The sequence below is a fragment of the Balearica regulorum genome, chromosome 15 (assembly GCF_011004875.1).
Source record: "Balearica regulorum gibbericeps isolate bBalReg1 chromosome 15, bBalReg1.pri, whole genome shotgun sequence".
NCBI classification, from domain to species: domain Eukaryota; kingdom Metazoa; phylum Chordata; class Aves; order Gruiformes; family Gruidae; genus Balearica; species Balearica regulorum.
Genome location: NC_046198.1, coordinates 17,994,673 through 18,018,548, shown reverse-complemented (window position 1 = coordinate 18,018,548; position 23,876 = coordinate 17,994,673). Strand labels below are relative to the sequence as shown.

At 43.1% G+C, this 23,876-nt stretch overlaps 2 protein-coding genes across 6 annotated transcripts in view; one reads left to right on the top strand and one right to left on the bottom strand.

The window, feature by feature from the left end:
* Positions 1–1,010: 1,010 nt before the first annotated feature.
* NTAN1 (N-terminal asparagine amidase) lies at positions 1,011–8,046 on the top strand. 5 transcript variants are annotated; one of them, XM_075767448.1, is made up of 10 exons: positions 1,011–1,181; positions 2,261–2,363; positions 2,450–2,515; positions 3,070–3,178; positions 4,237–4,310; positions 5,538–5,591; positions 6,356–6,409; positions 6,980–7,077; positions 7,437–7,550; positions 7,736–8,046. In XM_075767448.1, exons 1-10 carry the CDS (start codon positions 1,101–1,103, stop codon positions 7,913–7,915), a joined length of 933 nt encoding a protein of 310 aa, XP_075623563.1. In that variant the 5' UTR covers positions 1,011–1,100; the 3' UTR covers positions 7,916–8,046. The 5 variants fall into 5 exon arrangements, with proteins under 5 accessions (XP_075623563.1, XP_075623559.1, XP_075623561.1 ...); XM_075767444.1 differs by having other exon boundaries at positions 1,012–1,181; positions 7,849–8,046; XM_075767446.1 differs by having other exon boundaries at positions 1,012–1,181; positions 7,711–7,905.
* Positions 8,047–8,285: 239 nt separating this feature from the next.
* PDXDC1 (pyridoxal dependent decarboxylase domain containing 1) overlaps positions 8,286–23,876 on the bottom strand; it is a 32,503-nt gene continuing 16,912 nt past the window's right edge. Inside the window, exons 9-23 of the mRNA XM_075767438.1 lie at positions 23,317–23,401; positions 22,420–22,468; positions 22,211–22,312; positions 21,881–22,006; positions 20,560–20,610; positions 19,289–19,352; positions 17,855–17,943; positions 17,044–17,149; positions 15,793–15,964; positions 15,195–15,313; positions 14,205–14,326; positions 12,535–12,627; positions 12,340–12,436; positions 11,017–11,121; positions 8,286–10,180 (exon numbers count right to left, since the gene is read on the bottom strand). Coding sequence (XP_075623553.1) covers positions 9,918–10,180; positions 11,017–11,121; positions 12,340–12,436; positions 12,535–12,627; positions 14,205–14,326; positions 15,195–15,313; positions 15,793–15,964; positions 17,044–17,149; positions 17,855–17,943; positions 19,289–19,352; positions 20,560–20,610; positions 21,881–22,006; positions 22,211–22,312; positions 22,420–22,468; positions 23,317–23,401 — 1,643 coding nt within the window. The 3' untranslated portion in view covers positions 8,286–9,917. The remainder of the gene's footprint in view (positions 10,181–11,016; positions 11,122–12,339; positions 12,437–12,534; positions 12,628–14,204; positions 14,327–15,194; positions 15,314–15,792; positions 15,965–17,043; positions 17,150–17,854; positions 17,944–19,288; positions 19,353–20,559; positions 20,611–21,880; positions 22,007–22,210; positions 22,313–22,419; positions 22,469–23,316; positions 23,402–23,876) is intronic.

The window sequence follows — 23,876 nt, the reverse complement described above, 5'->3', positions numbered from 1 at the left end:
ACTTAGGTTTTAGGTTTAATTTTAGTCCTCTTTACTGTCAGTCCTGAGCAATAAACACAGCTTTCCATCCGTAATAATTGCATTCCCTCTTGCCCTTCTCACAGCAACAGCGACGTCCTCCGAAAGCCGCCTTTTTCTGTTCCTTCACTTCCATGTCTTCAGAACCTTTCCAAGTTGTAATTCCGGGTACATGGTTCAGGAACTTCTGTGTCTGAACAGCAAAAAAAGACAGACATAAGTGACACAGAGTGTAACATTAAAAATGTGTAGACATTGACCTGTCCGTACGCTAAAGGGACGTGCTTAGAGCAGAGATTCAGTTAGGAACGGGGCCGTTTCTGCAGTCCCCTCTGTGCCAGACCTGCGTTGCTCACCGTGATGGCAGCGGCTGAGCGGCAGGTGCTGGCGTGTCGCTGAAGAGAGTTTGCTCTGCAAATACCAGTGCTAGTGGGAGGAGTGCTGATGTGGGGGTGGAAATTTGCCTGACCTGAGAAAAACAAGGTCTCTTTTGAGGAAAGCATCTGCTCTAACTGCTTAGGTGTGTGACAGCTGGGTTGAGAGGCAGAGCTGGGTACCAGGGCTTTTCTGTTGGTGGTGGTGAGCAGCCCTGGCCCCGCTCTCACTGCGCAGGGAGCAAACTGCCACTGCCCGGGCTGCGTCCTGCTGCTTGAGTACGGACAGCGGGAGGAAAAATCCCCGGCCCGTATGGAAAAACTGTTGTCTTTGGGCTGGGCTGAGGGCGTGTTGTGGCTGCTGGGGGAGGACGGTGGCCTGGCTTCATTTGTACGTTTGGGACCTTGCCATGGTTACTGCAGCAAACCGGCTCGGAAATAACTTAGGGGTAATCCCGGAGGAGGAGGAGGGGCTGTGCGGCGGTAGCCCGTTAAAATCGTTAGGCGGTAACGGGAGCGGGCCGCTTTGCTGCCGGTAAGTGCCCTGCGGCCCGGGCCGAGCCCTCCCGCCGAGCCCCGGCTGTCGCGTCCCCCCCTCCCCGCCCGGCTGCCGCCGTTTCCCAGCGCCCCGCGCGGCGACGCCCGGCGCGGCCCTCAGAGGAAGCGCGGAGCCGCCGCCTCTTGCCCCGGGCCCGGGCGCTCCCCGCGATGCCGCTGCTGATTAACGGTGAGCGGATCGACCCTGGCCGGCCCACGGGGGACATGATCCGCGCCTACCCGCACCTCGAGGTGAGGCGGCAGCGCCAAGGGGCTCGGCTGGGGCCCGCCCTGCCCGGCGGTGCCGTGCGGAGGAGCAGCGGGGCGGGGGCGGCCGGCGGGGAAAACCCGCCGCCTCGGACGGGCGGCGGGGCGGGGCGGCCCCGGGCTGAGGTACCCGGGGCGGCGGGGCGCGGCTCTGTCCGCCCGTTCCCCGCGCTGCGACCGCGGCGAGACGCGGGTCGACTGAAACTGCGGACAGCCGCGGTCCCCGCAGCGGGTGGCGGGGAATGCCCGGGGCGGGGAGCGGCGGGCGGCGGTGAGCTGCGCCCTCACGGCTGGTGGGAGCACGGGCCGGGCCGGGCCGCCCCTTTCTGTGCGAAATCGGGGGAAACTGGCGCTGAAGTCAGGACAGTAACTTTTGGGAAGGTCTTAGGGCTTTCGGTACGTGAGTGGTGTAATCCCAACGGGACTGAGAGCAGGAACTGCTGAGCACAGCTGGGTGGGAGGGCGCTTCTCATCAGAAAATGCTGCTTTATAGAAACGGAGTTTTTGCAGAAAACCGGCGCAAATTTGATGAAACTGTGAAGGGTTTTTGAGGCCCAGGATGGCAGTTTGCTGCCCACCCAGCAGTCTGTGACACAGCACTGCAGTCCTCACAGCCCAGGAGTCTGGGTTTTCCATCCACTAAGCAAACTAATAAATAGCAATATTTTGGTAAGCATTAAATAAATATGCTGGGTTGTGGCAGTAGAAGACCAAAACTTTTACATTTCAAAAGTTTACTGTCCTGATTAAACTCCCAGGATCAGCTCTGGTACTAAGGTAATTTTGGCCCAGTCCTACTGCTTTTTGTGGTACCTCTATTTTGTCATCTGGAAAGCAGGGAAAGGGGTTTTGTGTGGCTGTGGAATGAATGATGGGATTTAACATTAACTAGACCAGTGGCAGGAAAGCGAAAAAATTCTCAAAGTTCAGAATACTCCGTAGCACAAAAAACATGTGTTTCTCTGCCCTGGCCCACTTTCCTTATTCGGAGGTGATGTTCCTGTCGAATAATGGGTGCATCTGAGCACTCGGCCACTGTAGTCTCTGTTATCATTTACCTTCAGGAAAAGGCAAAACTTCTGAGAAGTCAGCCTGCTCGGACTGTGGAACCCAAAGGCCTTCTGTATGTCCAGCAGAGAGAGTTTGCGGTGACCACTCCTGAAGATGGTACGTAGGAACATAAACATTCTCCTTCTGCTGAAGCAGCGATTGTGAGAGCAGAGGTCCTACAACATTTCTGTCCTTTAAAACAGGTTCTGTTTCCATTCTTGGATCAGATGATGCAACTACCTGCCACATAGTTGTGCTCCGACACACAGGTATCTTTAAAGGATGTTCAGAGCAAAACCTGTACCCCTGAAGTAATGAATTAGCATTGGTTTAAGCTGCATTAATAAGATAGATGGCAATTACGTTTATATAAACTTGAATCTCAGAAAGTCAGATGACCATTGACTGACTGACTGACTTGTTCCAAGAGTTGGTGTGTTTAGTGTCAGAGGTTCCACGTTCTGGTTGCTCAATATGCAGATCCTAACCCTGATGGGCTCTGGTGGGTAGTGGCGGTCACAGGGTATGGTAATGACGAGGAGAATTTGTGGGAAAATCCTCACTCCCTGCCTGGGTTTCTGACACAGAGACGCTGCCTGGTCCTGGTTAAGAGGGTGCCCATACCCTTCCCATGAGTTCTGGTGATTTTATAGCGGGGCACGCAAAGAGGTTGTGGTCTCGTTCAGCCAGCCCGTATCTCCTGCTGGAGGAGGAGGTGGCAGCTCTCACACTCCTGTAGTAACGTAAATTGTTACTGATGTCAGCTGTGGTTGTGTGACGGCCTCCAGCGGTGGGGTTAACTGTCTTCTCGCACCTTCCTCAGGCAGCGGAGCCACCTGCCTGACGCACTGCGACGGCTCAGACACAGAAGCTGAGGTGTCACTCATCATGAGCTCAGTAAAATCTTTCTCTGACACCACGGGATACGGAAGGTCAGCTCTGCTCTTCTTTTTGGTACTGCTTTTCTCAAAGGTTACTGTGGTTTACAAGGTGGGGAATTTTTATGTGATTGTATGGGGTTCAGACAAGGCGGTTGTGCAGGAATACCTCTAAATCGAGAACCACGTGTAAAGTGATGATTTTGAGGGTATTTTTGCAGCGGTTTAAAGCATGGTTCTGTTCTGAATAGTGTCTCTGTAAAATGCCATTGTGAGCTTTTGTCTTTACTGTAGTTTCCCAGTTAACTATTGTTTCAGATGCGAAAAATTTTCCAAAGAACTCTTTTTGGGTTTATGTTCTGTTTTTCAGACTGTTGGTCTTGTAAATTCCTTTTGGGACCTGAGATTCCATCTGGGATTTTTCCAAAGAACTCTCTTTGGTTTTATGTTCTGTTTTTCAGACTGTTGGTCTTGTAAATTCCTTTTGGGATCTGAGAATCCATCTGGGATTTTTCTAAGTCCCACATTTAAAGAAATAAAATAGGAGGAGGGACAGGACAGTGGGGAAAAAGAGCTCTGCAACAGAATTTAGCAAACAAGGTTCTTTCTGGATGTGGAGGTTTTTGCCCCGGCAGTTTGCTAAGAACAAAAACTCAGTGAACTTGGAAGATGCAGTCTCTAAACACTCAGGACTTGTCAGGACTTGTCTTTACACAGACACTTCTCAGAGAAGAACCTTGCTGTGTGCTCCAGAATAGTGGTGAGAAGGTCACAGGAGCAAAGATCTTCATGTTTAATTAACACTGTCTTGGGATCCAGAGGTGGTTACTAAGCTCAGCCCAAACCAGAGGTGCTGACCATCGGAGCTGCCACGGGGTTAGCCAGAACTGCATGCGTGTAATGCTCCTAGTGGTTTCAATTTGTGCCGTTCCCTGGGTGATCCCCAAAGCATTCAGAATGGAATTGCCATAACTATGTAATGCAAACCAAGGTGTGCATGTGAGGCTTCTCTAATGACTGCGTTGCAGTTTGGGCTGGGGATTAATTTTGTAAAGCTCTTTGCTGCGGGATGTCTTTTTAATTGCTGTTTCCTGTTATTCCATCTCTGTTAGGCTGGAAGTGCACCTAGTTGGAGGTTTCAATGATGATAGGCAGTTATCACAAAAACTTACTAATCAGCTTCTTAGTAAGTTCACGTTTTTTCCACTCTCATGTCCAAAAAAAAAAAAAAAATCGTTCTGACTGGATTTGGGAAAAGTTTGTTTGTGATCAGTTAAGGGACAGACCTGTGACTGGGTTTGAAGGGGATTTCTCTGCCCGAGGCCATGGTGTGGCGAGGGGTTGGAGTGCTGCGGCTGGCCTGGGGCCAGCGCGGGTGGAGGGGCTGACCCCGTAATTCCTTCCTGCGTGTGGGGCTGGGGGGAGTCCCGACTCCACTGCGGATACGCTACGTCATCTTGGTCAGGCCTCGCCACTGGCTAAGTCTGCACCTGCGAGTGACCTCACTAGTTACTATTCATTTCGTACCTTAATGTGATGAGGTAAAAGTTAATTATTGTTTGGAATTGTCTGATGAAAGATGCTATGTCTGTTTATAAAATCTGTAGTCCAGACAAGTGATTGTGGTGCTTTACGAACAAATGGGAACCGTAAAGTGGCCGCAAGTGCTCTGGCTTGTGCTAAGCGCTTTCTGAGGGGGGAGCGGTCACGGCTGTCCCGAACGGGGGCCAGGGGCTAACTGAAAACGCAACCCCCAGAGGTCAGGGGATGCGCCGTCGTGGCCATCGCACCTCGCCATCCCTGGTAGCTCTGTCATGTGTCGTAGGGGAGGGCTGTGCAGAATGAAGTGTTGATGAATAAGTTGGTTGATTTATTTTTTTCAACCTTCTGATTTTCATGCGTCAAGTTACAATTTGAAACAATAAGATTGTCTTGCTCTTAGAACGTCCAAAAAAAGAGAAGGTATGTGGGATGGTGAAAAGCACTATTAAAATGCAGTTAATGAAAGGCAAGGTTTGCTCACTATATATGTAACGTTTTAGGAAAGTACATTTCAATATAAGCTGTTAAATGTATAGCGATGTAAAGCTGAGCTGATGTGATGCCAGAGCTAAACCAGTGCCAGTAGAAGGAGGAAGTGGCACACCACTTTTTAGCATGTTTCTGCTACTACAGATGGCTACTCTCTGCATTACTGTTATGGGCGGTAGTTGTGGTTTTAATTTTATAAAAGTTAGTTTGAAGCAAGTCTGCAAAACGCTCTTTGCTCCGTTGCCTTATCCAGGAACAGTGCGTTAGGTATCTCTGCCCACCTATTCTGCAGTGCGCAGCACTGGTAATGCCCCTCGCTCTGTACAGCTCCCGCTTTGCCACCAGTCAGTCTTACACATTGCTGCTGTCGTTGTTGCCATAGGAGCATTTGATCTCCAACCAGATGATGTCCATTTAGTGACTTTCTGCGTAACAGGTAAGAAGACGTTTCCTTGGCTTTTGAAGTACCTTTAGCTACTGAAATCAAAGCGCGGGGGTCTTCTCAGAGGTGGCTTTTTTATCCGTCCTCTGAGGAAGAACAGCATGGGTCCCCACAAGGATCTGTAATTTTTTAGTTGTATTGCTGGTAGCATGTGTGGCGATGTCCGGTGGACAATGCAGCAAGGATTCGCTCCTTACCAAGTGCTAACGACAGCAGAGCCACCTGTGAGCGTTGCCAGGCTATTTCACCACCTTTGTCCTGCGGAAAAAGGCTGTGTACCTACCTGTGCATATCTTCAGAGACCTTCGACCTGCTGGGTCGTTAGACCTCATGAGCCCATGCTGTTAGTTCATAGCCTGTGATGTCACATAAGGGAAGTAATTTCCTTTACTTTGTGTCATGTGCAGGTCATACTTCCACCATCTTCGCATTTCAGTGCTGTCAGTGCCTTATATCTTTGAAACGTGGCACAGCAGCAGTTTCTCATGGTGGGTTTTCCCTGTGACTGGCCCGTGCAGGAAGTGGAGGCACAGTTGGCTGGAGTTGGCTGCAGCGTTAGGAGACGGAGCTCTACTCCAGGCCCACGTGGGGTGGTACTGGCCCTGACCTGCTTGTCCGTATTTCTTCCAGGCCTCCTTGGGTTTTATTTCTGTCTTTATGCAATATCAGATCTGTTCTTCTCTGATTAGCACACAAGGTGATGAATGCTGCTCAGAAAAAATCCCAAGCCCTACGAGTTTGACTCCTTTTTCTTACAGAACTAAATGACAGAGAAGAAAGGGACATTCACTTTCCAATTATTTATGGAATAGGTGAGTTGTTAAATTAAAATTCAGTTGTTGGGTTTTTTGTTGTTTTTTTTTTTTTTTTGTGTAACTGGATTGCTTTTCAGTTTCCACTAGTAAATGGGCTGCTTTTAATGACTTGGTCCAGCCCCTCCTAAAAGTTAAGTGCTGCTTAACTGCTGTGGGACCAGTTTTCTCCGGTCCCAGAGGTGGGTGGGTGCACACAGGGAAGTGGCTGTGTACAGCTGCACACAGGGGGTTTTTTTTTTCCCCATCAACTGTAGTGAGGATTTTGTCAGTATCGAGCTACTGCACCAACCCTTGGGGCTGAGATTCAGCCATCTCAGCATTGTTTGTTGTGAGGGTTTCAAATTAGTTTAAGTATCTCTAAAAAAAGATTCTTCTGAAATGCTGCCAAAGCAAAACACGTAGAACTACACTATCACAGCGAAGGGACTGCCATACCAAGAAATACAAGAATCCTGTTTGAGGGGTTCTGAAGTTCCTGCAACAGAGTTGTGGTGGGACCAGGGCCCTTTTAAACAAGGGCATTGTAAGAATTAATTGTTTCTGTATTTAAACTCTATTTCCCACCAGCTGTGAATGTTAAAACGGCAGAGATTTTCCCTGCAACCTTCCCAGAAAAAGGGCCTGATGAAGATTTGCGTTCAGCCCATGTTTTAACAGGAGCAACAGTGAGTAACAGTAATGGGAAGACGGGGTACTTCTGCTGGAAGGGGACACCAGGCAAACGTTTGGGGAGAAAGTGCGTTGGCAGTGTTTGAGCAGGACAGGAGAGCACAAGCACAGGGCAGGGGTAGAGCCCCATCCCTCCCGCAGTTTCACAGCTTCCACAGGTGGTGTGACCTGCCCTGCAGCTTTCCGCAACTCCTGCAGGGTCGGGGCATCTTCCTGTTTGTCAGAACAACTGGTTAATCTTAATGCACGAGGCCTGAAGAGGGCCGAGCGGGTGGGCAGTACGGCTAGGACAAGCTGCTCCCTGTTGAGGGCAGGTGCTGTCTCTGCCTCCTAAGGCCCCCCCCTCTTGTTACAGCTGACCAACATTTATGACACCAAGAGGGAACAACTACATATTGGGCCTTATTTCTGGAGTCCTTTCCCCCACGTGGATTTCTGGTTGGAACAAGATGATCAGCAGATTTTACAGGTACCTGACACTGATTTATTCTCCCCCACTGCCCCTTTTAGTGAGGTAGAGCGCAGTATGGTCTCTCACAGCTTTTCCTGGTGTACTGCTGGGGAGGGGGGAAGATAATCTTATTAAAAGGCAGAATAATTGAGAACTTTGTATTCTGAATGTGAAGCAGCTCTTGCTACCATCTTGTCTTTCAGAACCTTTCCACATCGCCCCTGGCTGAGCCACCCCACTTTGTCTCCCACATTAGATCTACATTAACATTTTTAAAAGACCATCCATTTCCATCTTGCTCCCTGTTTCCTGACAGGAAACCTCGCATCTACAAAAAAAACGAAGAAGGGTTGTGGGAACAGGTTTGTTCTGACAAGATCTGACCTGGACCCAACCGCCACACCTGCGTTAGGGACGTACAGTCTTGCAAGAAGAGCCAGTGTCACAAAAAGCGTATGGCTGCTCACAGATACTGCTGCTCCTGCGCTTTTCAGAATAAAATATTTTGACAGAAGTACCTCGCTCTTTCTGCATTACTTACATAGGAATCACCACTATCTCAAAGTAAGAATTTGGCTTTGTTTGTGTTCTGTTGCTCTGACACAACAATTTGATGGGCGGGGGAGCAAAGTCACTGCAGTGCTGTGAACTTCAGAAAATGATTTTCCACACGGGGGGAGGAAAGGTACAGCCACTCAAAGCCTATGGCAATGTAGGGAAGTATCCTTCAACAAGAATGTAATTCAACAGTAATAATTTGAAGAATCTTTATTGAAACATTCAGAGAGTATCTAAAGAATGAAGCTCATTCCAACAAAATGACTGGTTGACACTTCCAAATATAAAAACATTAAAAATTAATCCTTGTGGTGATAACTTGATCCCCAACAAATTACTCTTATTAACATACTTCATTGCACCAAAGAAACCAATAAGGAAGACTGGTCAACTTAATTTTTTTTGCACTTCTTTAGAAAAATTGCACCAATTTACATAAATTACCCCAACAGCAAAGTGACCCTTGCTCAGGCGTCCCAGAGCTGACATCAGCTTGGGGGCCAGTACGCATCACAGCCCGTGTCAGTCAGTGGCAGTGTCACTCCTGTGCCACTACAGCCAGCGTGGTGTCAAGTTAGACCTTTCAGGGGAGGGAAAACACCCAAACAAAACCCAAATGACCATACTACAGTACTCATATCCAGTGCTATAGCGATGGGGGGGGGGGGGCTTTCCTCACCATCAGCTTGCCAAAGATCTTTCCACAAGAGGCTCTGAAAATTTGCAGCAAAGTGATTAAGGTAATTGGGGGGGTTGGGGGAGGAGACGTCTTAGCTTTTGATTTATCCAAAGCTTTGCTTGTGCATTAAGCAGTCCTAGACACTATTAAGTTGTGCTGTAGTGTAAATAAGCTATATAATTTCTTTGAGGCTGTACAATTCCTACCATAGGTAAGTTACTGTTACTCAAAAAAGTAAGTGTTGAAACCATCACAAAGGTACTGGGTTTTCAAGCTTTACTACAACTACCTTTAAAAATACACAACAAAAGAACTCCAGTTACACTACAGAAATGTGTCCAATAGTATTTGGTTTATAAATGACGTGCAAAGGAAAATGACAGCAGGTTGGTGATTCTTTCCCATGGCAGAAGGAAGCCACTGCTCAGGCATGCGGAGGGAGGCACCATTTCCTTCTGAAGACTTGGCACGCACGAGGTCAGGCCCCAGCATGCCCAAACGGGTAGAGCTATGGCAGCAGCAGGGACTGGCTGATAGCAAAGTCCCACTCGGCGACTCCCACCTCCACAGGCATCCCTCCCCGGCGCTCACCACACTACCACGTTCAGCAACAGTCTTCAGAAGGTAAAAAAAGGAAGGAAGCAAAACAGAGCCCCGGGGGCTGCAATAGGTGTGCAGGAGAGGCTAAACTGAAGTTTAAGTAGTAAAAAGGTGAACAAGTGGCAGTTGATTTCTTTTTTTTTTTAAAGTAAGTTATTAACATAAAATAAGATCATTTTACAATTATTGGGTACAACTGTATTAATCTTGTGTAGAGCTGATTGGTTAGTTAGCAACTATTGTCATGCTTAGATTCCTACGGGAACGATAACTGCCAATTGTTTTTGCAAATGTTTATGAGCACTTAATAAATTTCACTAGTACTTTGGTGACACTGACATGTAGAGAATTAAAGCAACTGTAACAAGTGGACATAAGACAAATCTCTGTCCCAGAGGGGATTCTATTTGTGCAAAATCCCAGTTAGTAAGTCCCAGTAGTTGTTACCGTACTAGCATGTGGCACTGCTCACGGTTTCAATGCATCGCTAACAGCCTGCCTCCCAGGGCAGGCGCTTCCTCAGCAGTCTGAAAGCCACGCTCTGGGCTTTATCTTTGGCTTTCTCCTTCCTCTGCCTTTGTGCAGTGGCGTGGCGGTTCGTCACTCTGTGTGCCCTCGGTGTCCATCTGCGTGGCCTGCGCCAGGTCCTTCTGATCCTCCGTCTTCTCCATCTGCTGAGGCCCCAGCTCTTGGCCAGGGGACAGGGCTGGGGGTCTCGGATCCACCTTCTCCAGGTCGTCACAGTGGCTGATGGAACTGGTTTCACTGAACGTGTCAGAACTTCTTACAGACCTTTTGAAAATTTTCTGACCTGTCAGGCATTTAAAGAATACAGTACCAATGAAAGCAGCAGTATGGAGCATGGTACACACAAGCACACTTTCAAAGAAAGTATCTGAACTTCACAACTGCAAAGAAACAGATTTTACTCGGGTGCTAACCTATGCCTGAACACAGCCATACTTACCTGCAGTTACCGGTACATGTGCAAGGCAACGGCACCCGTTATTTCAGCCTGTGTACACACAGGCTCTTAACATTCAGCTGGAAAACAGGCTGCCTGCACGCGCAGTGACGTTGTTCCAGCGTAAAAACTTGCACTGAAAGTTGCAGCCTGGAAGCTGACTCCAAAGGTGAGTTAAACCTGAGGTTTTCCCGCCAGTCAAATCAACAAAAATTACTAATAATACAACTACACAAAGTTCCCGAGATTTAACAGATCTTCATCTTCGAATGACTTGGTCCGCAAAATATTAGGTAGCAACACAGATGCAGTTGCTCAAACACACAATTATATCTTGTTTATGGTTTTATTTCAAGTCAAACTTCTGGCTTGTTTACATGCTAGTTTTTGAAACTCAATAACCTCGTGATATTCCAGAAGAAGATTCCAGCCCTCACAGGTCAGTCAGCAGGATCACAACTTCCCGTAACCCCAGGCAGAATTCTTAGGGAGAGAACAGTTGGGGCTGGTGTTCCATGCCACGTTTAAATAAAGGGTTTTAAGGCAGACTTAAGGCACGAGAGGATGAGCTCTAGTCCCAGGTATTACAAAAGACTGAAAATCATGCTGGTCTTCCTGTGTCACACAGCTCAGATGGCAGGACCTTTCAGCAAGTTTTAGAAATAGACGATGGAGAGACTTACCAGGAAGTCTTTGCTTTGCAAGGCTGGACGTAGGAGTTGGTGGAGGGGTGGTGCCTGTTCCTTGGGCTTTTGATACGTATGTGGATTCTGTGGATTCTAGAGAGCCTGCAGGTTACAAGAAGTATTAAGTTGAATGTAGCACAAATTAGACAAGTTTTCTGTTCATCTGTATTCATAAGGTATGTACAATCTTCTTTTACTGCACTTTCCAAAGCTGCACGTGCTAAGCTGGGCTGAAACTGCCACTTGATGGTACTCGGTCTCCGAGTACCTGGGGACAAGAGTGCCGAGGCTTACACAGATGAGTAGCATCCCCTCAGGCTCACTTCACCGCGCCGCTACACCTGGTGTTCCTGCCCCCTTCTCCACTGGGCACCTGACACAGTCCCAGCTGCACTACCTGGCGGTGCCCCGGGAAGGCCTGTAGCTACGAGGGAGAAGAGTTCCCAGGGAAACCTCACTGGTCTCTGCCCTAAGAGCCTCCAGTCAGTGCCCCACAAGTCGGAAAGACAGACCCCCCCCAAACCAGAACACCTCCCTCGCTGTTACACAGACGGACAGACAGCTGGGCTGTTCTTCTAGGTCCGACACTTTGCCAAGTTCAGGAGTATCTTAAGACTCTGGCACAATTTTTACAGTGAAAATATATAAATTCAGAAAGTATTATCTTAGTACATCAGTCTTTATTATGTAGAAGCTATAGACAGTTCTTTTCACCAGACATGAATTATAAATATGAGTAAGATAAAAGTCTTTTTGATTGTAATATCCTGTTCATGCCTGTCCCCCTCTGAGCCGTGTTCACACTAGTCCTCAGCCAGCTTCAGCCCACCCCTGTCAGACATCGCGCTATTGAGCATGCAAACCCAGATGATCTCAAACCAAGTTTCAGAGACATCGAGTTCAGCAGCACAGCGGAACACCCGAGTGCCGCTTTGCCAGCGCTCTCCAGAGGATACGTGTGCACGCACATGGGGAAGCAACTCAAGACTGAGCTACCCTGCTGGCTTACGTAGTGATAAGCACAGCACAAACGCAGTAGCCAAAAGTCAGAGAGATGATTCCTACATTAATAAACACCCATGTCCAATGTAGCTTGTTTCACGTGACCCAACATCCAAGAACAAAATGTAAACTGTACAAGTGAGGTTAGAAGACTGTCTGACCAGGCATTACAGAAATGGTGACGAGCATGTTCTTTTACATCCTGCAGGTAGACGATGTCACTCACGATCACATCGGCACAAGCGTGCTGCACTTTTAGTACAACATTGGAAACGGTTCTAGCAACAGACTAACATGGCTGCAGGTGCAGAGTCCTACCTGCTGTTAAATTAAACGTTCTTCCCTTTGGTGAGGCTTGGAATGGAGAAAACCAGTTCAGCACAGAGCCTACCACAGGTATTTGTCGTAGCAGCCCCTGCAAGGGACACAATCAAACACTGGCTGGTGAACAAGCTGCCTGCATTGGGAGACGTTACCTCAAGTTACCCAGACAACTCACAGTTATGGCCTTACCTCTTCCAGAAGTCGCTCTTCATTTGCTTTCTGAAGCTGGAGTTGTGCTTCCTGTATCCCTTTTCTAACAACTTCCGTCATGTTTTCCAGCAGCTAATAAAAAACAGAAATTATATTATTATATATATTATTTGTACATTAAACTATACTTCAGGTTTTGAGGATGTAAAATATGACAGATATTTTTCTAATTTAAGATGGTATTTGACAGACACTATTTCATTATGACTGTCAAGTTAAAAAGTGTACAGGCTGACTGCAGGATTTTTAAGATGTACCCAGAGAACAGAAGAGGACATATTTTTCTTTTACTTAGAAATGAGCCTGTGACCTAAATTCTTCAAAGATCTGCTTAGTACGTAAGTGTTCATCAGATGCCGAGTCTGACTGGAAAGTATTTTTAGGTATATAGAGAATGTTTTGGTTTCTATGAGTACCCAGGATTAAGCCAGCCTCACAGAAAGTCTAAGAAGGTGCGTACCAGTCTAGATTCAACTTTGCTTTTCAGATTTATACTGATGTGTTTTCTGGTCCAGCCAAGATGTTTGCCTTAAATTTTGGTTCTGCCTTTTAAGTGTACTTCTCTATCTCCTAAGGGCTTACTGATACTGCAGTCAGGTTTTTTCCCTAAAAGCTTCCCTCTTGTACTAAACACCTCTTATCTAAACGATGCAAGTGTCATTCTCACAGATCGGTTCTGCTTTGCAGTTTTGGATCAAGTGGTGGAAGATCCTGTCAGTACCACACAGCTACTGTAGCTGGTTCCAAGGACTGCACCTTTCGACTCCTCCACTACTTTGTCCCTCCCGAGAAGCTTCAGGATCAGAATTCCAACATTTGGTTCCTAATCTCTCAACTACAACAGTTAAAAACCAGAAGGCACCCTACATGCACACCATCTTTCCTCTCACCCTCAAAGTGGCACAGGGAGTCAAGAGTGGGCAGAAAGTCTCCAGAAAACACCGCTACAAATGTTTCATTCCCAAAATCACCGTATTCCCCTGGGCAGAAACAGGCAAAGGATTTCTAAAGTGCTATTTATTTTTTAGGTGAGGAAATGAAATGCCCAGCCCTAGAGGAATGAAGGGACAGACATTTGTTTGTGATGAAAGCCATTTAGAAATTCTACTTTAGAGAACATCTGGAGAACTCTAATCAGGTAAATGCTTTTACAAAAAGGAGTTATGTCATCAGCTTTATTACTTCAATAGGCAATTTGTAATTTCTGTTTTTATGCCACCAATTTACATTTTTTCCACACATTTTAGGGCAGCCTTATCTTAAAGCTGGTATAAACGATCTCAATCCCACCGGATCTAGCAATGATGAGAAACACCAGCTCACAGTCAGCCCCCACATTCCCTTTTTTTTTTTTTCCGGACAGCTTAAATTTTAGTGATAAAATGAGCCTATTTCAGTACTACTAACATTTTTCATTAGAACTACTGAACACAGGACCATGACCGTAAATCAGGACATCCTCAGAATATCATAATCCTGTAACAAAAGTTCTCATTATGTGGACACAAATTATTACTTCCACAGTAATTAATACAGTTTGTTGCAGTGGGTACAATTTACTTTCACAAAGAACAAAACCACATCCGGAAGCCAATATGGAAGGGAAATAAAAAAGGTGCTGAAATGCTCTGTGATTTACTAATACATACTCTCGAATTTTCTTCAATTTCTCTGCCTGTTGCTGCAATAGTTTCCACTAACTCCGACACGTCCAGGTCCTCAGTTACCATGCCAATATAAACGCAGTTCTTCTGCCCTCCAAATTCAGGACCTGTGAGCACAGGGAGAATCGTGGCTTTGTGATGTGCAAAAATGTTCCTCACAACATGTGCGACATGCATCCCAACACACACACACACGCATGCGTGCACGCTCCCCCCCCAACTCCAGTAATTAAGGGCAGTATCTGCACAGGTATAAATTAAGCAGACTAAAAAAGCTCAGCCCTGTGGGTTTTCAAAAAGAGAAGAGAAAACAACATCTCAACAAGGAAAACAGTGGGTATTTCACAGAGCCAATGAGTTGTATCACAAATACCAGTGTTGAATATGCCTCAAACTTGTTACTTTCTGCCATTGTCAGATTACTTGGTTCCACAATTCTAGGGCACTTCATTTTTAAAAGCTGACTAGAAAACGACCAAAGTTTCAAGTACACACATTAATATTATTTCAGCTATAATATAGCACTAAGTAAGTGTGGAAGTGCTGCTAATTATCATGAAAGTCAGCCAAAGCTTTTAATCCACCCAGAGAAAAGCAGCGACCTGGTCAGTGGGTTGTGAACAAGATCTGCTTTTCACTGCATATGGCACTAACCGAGGAGGCTCCCTTCGCAAAGGGGAACACGGCAGCTTGATTCTTTCCGACAAGGAAACCCTTTTTGGTCCAGTTGCTCATAAGTCAGTTTTCACAAGAATTTCTGAGAACAGTGCACTTTGCTGACCGTGCTGAACATTTACAAACTCAAACAGGGGTGAGGAGGAAACAGTTACAGATGCTGTTTCTACAACCACCACCTACGCAGCAGTGTAATTTTGCATTATAATGACCCACGTACCAATGACCTATTGAACCACTATAGCACAGCCAGTACAGTGACTATGGGCTTGAATGGAAGTTTTTAAATAGCACAGTTACCCAAAGAAAAAGTGAGATCCGACTCCAGTTCGTTTAATTTTTTCAGAAGTTCTGTATTGATTTTTTCTAGTTCTTTCTCCTGTTTGTCATCATTCTTCCCGTCACAGTGATAGTTGTATCTTCAAACCAAGCCAGAAGATAGTAATTTCATTTTACAGTACATACAAAGATATATAGACATTTAGCATGTTTCTACAAATGTCTGTATTTTATGAACCAAAACCGTCAAAATGTTACAGCTTAGATCAACGAGTTTATTGGCATTTGTCATCAGAGATTGGGGGGTGGGGGGTGTTTGCTGCTGCAAGCTGCACACAAAAGATTTCTAGGTAATATACTGATTATACTTCAGCTGCTGTGACTACACAGAATCCTTCCCAGCAGACAGCATCAGCAGATCAGAAGAGACACTTGAAGGGTTTTATTCAGTATGTTAGTGAATCCCATTATAGATTAACTCCTAAATTATGCAGTAGGATACATTTGCATATCACATATCCATCTAACAGATCCACACGCTGCCAATATTAGAACTGTTGCCCTAATTTTGCTAAACCAGCTCTTAAGCGTATAATGAAGAAAATACTGACAAATTTACCTTACAACACCTAATCCTGGCCAGCTGAGATCTTCAATATACAACAGGCCTACTGTTCTTCTCACTTCTTGCTCAAATTCCTCTCTCAGTTGCAGTGTACTTGTCAATACCGGTATCTTCATTTTTAAGCAGTCTACTAACTGATCAACATCTTGTATTTCAGTTCCTAGAACTAAAGGGCCAATGTGTTAGTGTGTGATAAAAGCGGACAGACACATAGAGCTCTGAATTAAGTAATCTGTAAAGAAGCCACTCTAAGTCTATCATAATTTACAGATAGTATTGAAATAATTTGATCTATATAAGGGTGTTTTTTCTTTAATCATCTAGCCACTGATGCAGAAAAAAAAAGCTAATAAAAACAATTTTCTGATGTTACAGACTAGTAAGGACAATACCCTTTTCCATTACATCAGCAGCTAGCTGATGAAAAATTCCTCTTCCCATAGCCAAACAGATAATGAATTAGCTTCCATGCTGGTTTAAAAAAAAAAAAAAAACAACTTAAAAAATCCCAGTATCACCAAGTAATTATATTCTAAAATCTACTTTTCTGCATACGCCAGGATCCTCTCACGTATAGCCTAAGCTATTCACCCCACGCAAGCTAAAAGGAGATACCATGCATCACCCTGAGCCCCTGCAAGTTGCTCTGTGCATCTGCTGAGTCTAAACAAAGCATGCATACGGTGCTGGTTTAAACAGGACACTTAAATTAAGACATTCTCCAAAAGACAGATTTTAAATTGTCTTCCCTCCTACATCAGTCATTACAGAAAAACCTTGAGGTTTAGTAAATAATTCTTCTACTTAAGTAGTTATATTTTGAACACAAGCACCATTTCAGTGCTGGAACACCTGTGCAGAAAGGTCAAGCATCATCTTCTTGTGTTAAGCAGCTGAGAGAAGGAAAGGTAGGGATGATTTATCCTTCATATTTATTTCATAGCTGTCAGAAACAAAAAGCTTCTCCCCTTGCTTTTCCTAATGAATTTAAAAAGTAAACAAAGTCTTTCTCTGCAGAGGTAGTGAGGCAATGTCACTGCTGAGCTACCTCATAACACACTCCTTGCCAAGGCACAACAGAATGATAAAACCAAGATAGTTTCGCTTTGCTTACAAAAAAATCCTCCCCACAGGAGAATATACTAAAGAGTTCCCTGAGTGCATCTGCTTTTACAGCAGGAGATTGTTCTACAATTCTATAGCAAGTCCCAGTTTTTACAGGTGGCTAAATTAAGCAAATGTTACCTGCAGAAGTCATTAGTGGGCTAAAACGTACACACGTGCCTTCGTCTTCCAGTTCTACCACATCAACGCCACTGGCAGGAACGAGCTGTGCCAACTGCTCTCCGAGCTGAGGGGATAAAGCACAGGTAAAGAGGAGTACAGAGCACGACCTCCTGCAGTCCCTGACTCACGCTAGATCCTTCCCACAGTTAAGGAGAACCACATGCTAAACAGTATTCCTCAAAATCACGTCTTGTAACAAAATACTTTAGCTCGCTGGCAATATGACAAAGTTGGACATATACTTAAAATCATGAAAATTCAGGATAAGCTACAAGTGTTACAAGTCAGAAGTTTCTGCAAAATTGTCATTAATTAGGTCATGGTTAGTATGTAATTGATCCAAAATAGTTACGTGCTCAGTTCTCTGAAAGAACAAGTTTCTAGAATTAATTCTCTTAAGATCCGGAAAAGGAAGACTGCCTGCTCAGGAATACACAGATGTTGTCAATGAAGTATCTAGCCGATTAAAGAGTTCCAAAGTTTCCACGTATTCCCACAAGACCAAGGAAAAAACCCACTACCAAAAGCTTAAGATGCAGTAGTTATTTTACATGTAATTACGACTGAAATTACCAGAAATGTGAAAACAACTTTGCTTCAGAGTGAATTCATCTTTTTAATCCAAAATGCCCACTAGATTTTGCAAAGGTTATCAGACCACCAATAACTATCAAACTAGTCTACCAAAGGCTTTTAATTACTGAGGAACCCCTGGAAGCATTCCACTGCCACTTCTTTTTTCCTAAAGAGAAAAAGCATCCATTCTTACCCACTGATTGAAAGTGTCATAAATGTGTCTTTCATTGCTTATTATGGGGTGTTGAATAGTTGAGGCCTGTGCAGCATGTGAGGTTTGATCTGAATCCAAAGATATAAATCACAGAAGTGGATTTTTATTTACTTAATTAAACAAAAGGCAACCTAAAATTTAGATAAAAGACAATTACATTTCCTAGATAACGTAACACATCTACATGATGTACTGGACCTCAAGCAGACTAACAAGGCCTTTTTTTTTTTAAAGGTATGTTGAACATAAATACTAGAAGTAAAAAAGTGCTGAATATTCTGGTTTTAAAAACAACCCATAAAATACTTCTCTCAGTTTTGAGGTTCAAATGCCCCAATAGAAATAAACCCAACATTTTCACAAAACTAAATATTGCAGCCTGCTGTGACAGGATTTTATTTGATGCATTCAGCTACGTTTTTAAACCAAATTTTAATGATTACTTTCTGTTTTAAACCACACACAAATAGTTGTAAGGATTTAAAAGTCCATTATACACATAAAACATGCAGAAATGGCAAAACATTCTACACCCTTATAATTCAGGTGGGTGACTTCTCCCTATTGAAGCTTTTCAAATAAATGCATCAGTGTACAAAGCATCCATCAAGCAACAGGACCGGGATGAATAGGTTTACTTCATAAGTGCAGCCACTAATTAGATTAAACCCAAACCCAACCCTCCCCCGTGCCCAACAGAAAAAAACCCACAGAATTAAAATCACCACTCATTACCCACCTCCAGAGTTTCCTACCAGTCTTTTGCCTCATCCCAGCTGGACATTTCCCCACCCTCAGAGCGTGCAACGTACAAACAGCACAACCACCCTCTGTTGTAACTGAGAGGACAAAAATCCTCTTTCTGGGCGAGCACGTCCAACTCGGGATGTTCTGCTCAGAGCCATGCACGGTGTGGCTACCGTATACCCGTGACAGTAATTACAGAGCAGTTCCTCATGTGTTCTGCTATTTTTAAAACGATTGCAACAGCAAGCATAAAACGGAGAAACGTGGTTCTTGCAACTAGCCACTAAAAGTTTAAAAGGAACAGAAAGCCTGAACAAAACCAAGGAAGATCTTCCCTTGTCAGTACACTCAAACACAGCGTGCAGCTTTTGAGAGATTTCCATCAGCTGCTCTCAAGATCAAAATCAAATGCAAATCTCTCCTCACTCAAGGAGGCAGAAAATGACTCGTTATGAAAATGTAAAACACTGCAGTCTATCTAAAAAAAGCAGCTATCACATCTATGGATTCTATCACTAGATTATGACCAGCATTCACAGCCTTTTTAAAAGTGTGTTACACAAGTGCACTACATAACATTTACCTCATCAAATTCATTTTACGAATTAGTAGATTAAAAAAAAAAACTATAAAGAGAGGGGTTTTGTTTATAAACAAACCACATACCTCTATTTGAATATTCCCAGAAGAACTTGAAAACCACCACTGGTGAACTCAGTTCATCCTCAACCTTAAAAAATATTAAAAATATATATTTTCACATAGTTTTTAAACATTTAACACTGTATATAATTCCCTAGACCGCTGAGCAAAGCAGATCATTTTGTTTTGACAGCAGTAACAATGTTCACATTATCTTGGTATTAGAAGTTAATTCTAGGACTGTGAGCAAACATATCTGTAAACACAGGAAAGTAAGTCATTATTCAGTCAAAGCAGAATTGTTGAAATGTTGATTTAAGGTATGCATAATTAAAATTTGGGCACTATAAAGCAAGAAACCCACTGTACTAAATAGTTTATTTAGCTTTAAGTATTTTCAGACATAAACATTAAAAAAAGTCTTTTGGAAATCACCCCAGAATCATTGGAGACCATGAAGAAAGTTCCAGCAGGAATAGCAAGATAATAATCAATCCTGCTCTGGGGATAGGAGAAGTGGACTGGGTAACTCCTGGAGGCAATCTGAGGCTGCGTTTCACAATCTTAAAAATGCAAGATTTATTGACGTAGAAGGGGGAAGCACTACACTTGAACTTCCAAGGCTACTAACACTCTTAGAAAAGCAATTTTTAAAAAAATGTTGATTGTCACTCAGAATAATCCATGAATTATCTATTGCCCCAGAAAACTAAGCTGAATGTATTTTCTATATGTCAAGCGTCAATTAAAATTGGGGGGGCGGAGTAAACCCAAACCTTGTTGAACAGGAACTTGTTCTCACAGAAACTGAACTTGGAATGAATACATTAGATGTAATTTCTAAAGCTGTTTCTGGTGTAAAAACCTCAGCTGGGATAACTTTTGCATACAATTCCACAGGGTTCGTGGTTATCATCTCAATAGCAAGGTAAGATACAGCCAGAATGTATTAGAGAGGCTTATGGAAACTGGTTTCATAAGTGTATTACTGAACAAATCCATGTTTTAAATGGAATTAAATCAATCTCTGGAAACAATTTCTGGATGTTGTTCTGTCAGCTCCACTGAGTGCATGAGTACACAGCAATGGAACAAATACAATCTGGAGGTTGCACACAACCAAGCCACACAATTTCAGTGAACACCAGAACTTAATTAGAAAGATACTAAGCATCTTCAAAACAAGGGCTATGATTTAACTAACATTTTTAAATAATTTTTTTAAAAAATCAAAAGCTATCATTTAACAAGCAAGGACTGAGCTATATAACCAACACATTAAATGTAGACTGTACCGAAGTTTTAATGAAATCCAGGTTTTTCAAGTTTTCCAGCAACCTTTGACTCTGAAAGACCACAGCAGAAGGGAAACAAAAGGAAGAGACAAACACACAGTTTTAAAAGTTGAAAATTATTCTGAAAAACATTAAATAGTCACTACCATAATTTCTATTTCTGAACAAACCCCTATGACGCATCAGAGATTCATTCAGTTCTTACTTGTAAATTTAGAATGTAATGGAAAAATATTTTCTGGTTTTGGTAAAACACTGACTACAACAAAGTGATTTTCATTAAAGTCTTGGCATATTTGTTGACAAAGTTCCAGAAATATTACAACTCTGTTTACTAACTAAAGCACAGTGTGTAGCAGAACAGTTAATTTTCTCAAAGCTACCATAGCAACTGGTTATGATGGCTTTCTAGATTATTTTCATTAGAAAAGACATTCTTACATTGTGGTTTAAGACTATTAATAGGTTATTATAAAAGCTAAGATCAATCTTAGATGCCATAAAATCTGAATGACTAATGATACTTTGTGACTCTTTTAGGTCCTTCATGCTTCTGCACTAACCATTACAGAAACTTTCCATTTTGGCTTCTTTGAATTTTTAGTGAGTGCTGCACCTTTAAGGAAAAAGGTTTTGCCTATAACAATGCAGTTTTTAACTAACACATTATATTGGACCTTACTTTTTATTACGGTAAGGACTCAACTTCAAAAATAGTGCACTTGCCACTGCATCTGAAGAAATGTTTAAGTCCTTTTTGTCGGGCATTTATAATTTGCTATTACTTAAACCAATACAATGCTGAGTAGGAAAATAAGAAAGTCTTTCTCTGAACAGCTTTTAAGCCAAATAGTTAAAATACAGAAGTGACAAGAAAAGAAAGTAATTATATTATTTTACTGTTTAGAAAGAACAAAGATTAAGTTTTTCTCATTAAAAAAATCTAAGAAAATATAAAATCTAATAGTAAAAGCACATCCCTCCCCCAAACACTACCCTGCTTTCATAATTTGCTTGCAACATAGTATGAACCAATACACTATACTGTCAACAGCTACAGCATTTGTAGTTGATTCTTCTACAACACATCACAATAATCAAGAAGATGTATTAACAGCTATCATGAAAGCATTCCTATGGATAACGGTGTTCAGCGACAGCCATCTGGATATCACTTGCACTATCGTTGTTATCTGAACTTTGTTGCTGCTTGGAGACCAAACTGTTAGATCAGATGGTGAGGATTCTGAAGAACAGTCTCCGACCCAGGCTCAAAGCAGCAAAGTATCCATAAATAACGTGCCAACAAGCTGTTGCTTACTAGTTGTGAGGCATGCTTTATCCTCTCCACAATCCCGTCATGGCCCAGGTACTGCAAGGAGAGCCACAGTGGCAGGGCACGGAGCTTCTCCACGGGCTGACTTGATGTCAGCCCAGCTGCTAAGGACTAAAGAGGAAAACAAACAACAAACCAACCACCATTAACCTCTCCAATTATTCCATTTTTGCCCACTCATGCAGTGTGTCACAGCTTAAATAGGGGAGCTTTTGCAAATTATAATTTAGATGCTTATGAAGGACAAGACACTACACCATGATCAAAATTAAAGTCTCAAGATCTTGAGAGTAACGACTGTGGAATTAAACATACCAAAGACGGATCCTCATGTCTGTAGAGTGTCACTGCAGGTACGGCTGGGAGACCCAGCCAGGAACCCAGAGTAAGAGTCATGCTGTCACATTTCGTAGCAGCCTGAAGTTTATTAGAATAAGCAGAACATAAGCCATATATATTTTGATTAGATGATGACCTTAAAATCTAGAGCATATTATTAAGTTTCTAGATATAGTAAAACGTACCAGTACCGAAGAGGAGACATAACCCAAAGCCAAAGTTGCCAAATTCACACTAGAAGATAAAGCAGGTTTAGCACATATTAAATCTGAATGAAGAGATAGCATTTCAATCTTCAGTTTAAATACTTCATGTTGATGTGTAAAAGGACGTAATTTTTGTTCATATATTTTTCATTAACAAGGCAATAGATGTTGCTACTTGGTATTCCAAGACTGAAAACCCAAAAGTAAAAATCCATTTCAATCTAAAAGCATTTCAGTTCAACCTTTGGGGAAATCATCCCCCAAAGTCCTACGCATAATTCAGCATCAGTTTGGTATCAAAAATAAACAACATGCAAATATAACACTACAATACAATGAAACATCAGGAGAAACAGAGTCTCTACTCCAGGCTCGAAAAACCAAATAATCGTAGAGCACTGGAGTATCCATTAACATTGTCTAAGCCCTGGGAATTTCTTCTCCTCTTAGTTTCATCCTCCTCCCAGTTATGTTGCACACTGTGCTTGCAATCTTCACTCAAGTGTCATCTCTTCCACACTCCTTTCATTCTCCCTTCTCATTCTCAATACTCACTGTCTAGCATCTCCCCTGACTTGGCCTGTAAGGTCTTTTTATTTGTATTCCAAGCTCTTCAAAGCAAGGGTAGATAAGATTACCATCTGGGTAAAAGTAACCACTGAACTACGCTGAAGTAACTACTCCAATTAATTATTCCTGTATACGTAAAACAATTCATATCTCATACAGTAACAAAATTATAACCATATAAAATGACAAAAATAAAGATGGTCCTATGGCCCTCTACTAGCTGGTTCGTTGTAAAATTGTGCACTGTCCATTAGTCAGACTTTTTAATGAATATAGTTATAGAGAAATAAAATTCAAGTTTCATACCCTTCTACATGGAGCCACATATTATACTGTTCACAAAGTTCCTTCAGTCGGCCAAGTTTATCTGTGTGCCCAGCACCCGGTGTTCCTTTGTTGACAAGGAAAAGAGGCAACAACAAAGGATGAGCGTGCAAACTAGGACTCTACACAAACACACCTCTCGCGCTGCTGTGAAAAAGTCACACAAGAGCAGGAAAGAGGATGTTTAAGAAGAGCCCACTACACAATTTCATATCTAGTTAATCACGATTGATGAGGAATTTGAATTCTAGTCAAAAAATAAAGATACTTGTTTTGCTTGTCAATATACCTTAGAAATACTTGAAAATTAGATGTCCTAGGCACTAAAACTCAGCAGCCACAGATAAGAAATGCAGACATTTTTATTATGTTCAAAGCATGACCTCAACTAAAGGAAACTAAACCAAGATTAACATCTCAGATATTTTTCAAGTCCAAAGCAAGTAACACTCACCTTCCTCATTTGTACTTATGAACAAATTTTGTTCATGAGCAGTTCTGTTTAATGAATTAGAAGAAAAATACAATTTTAAAACTAAAGT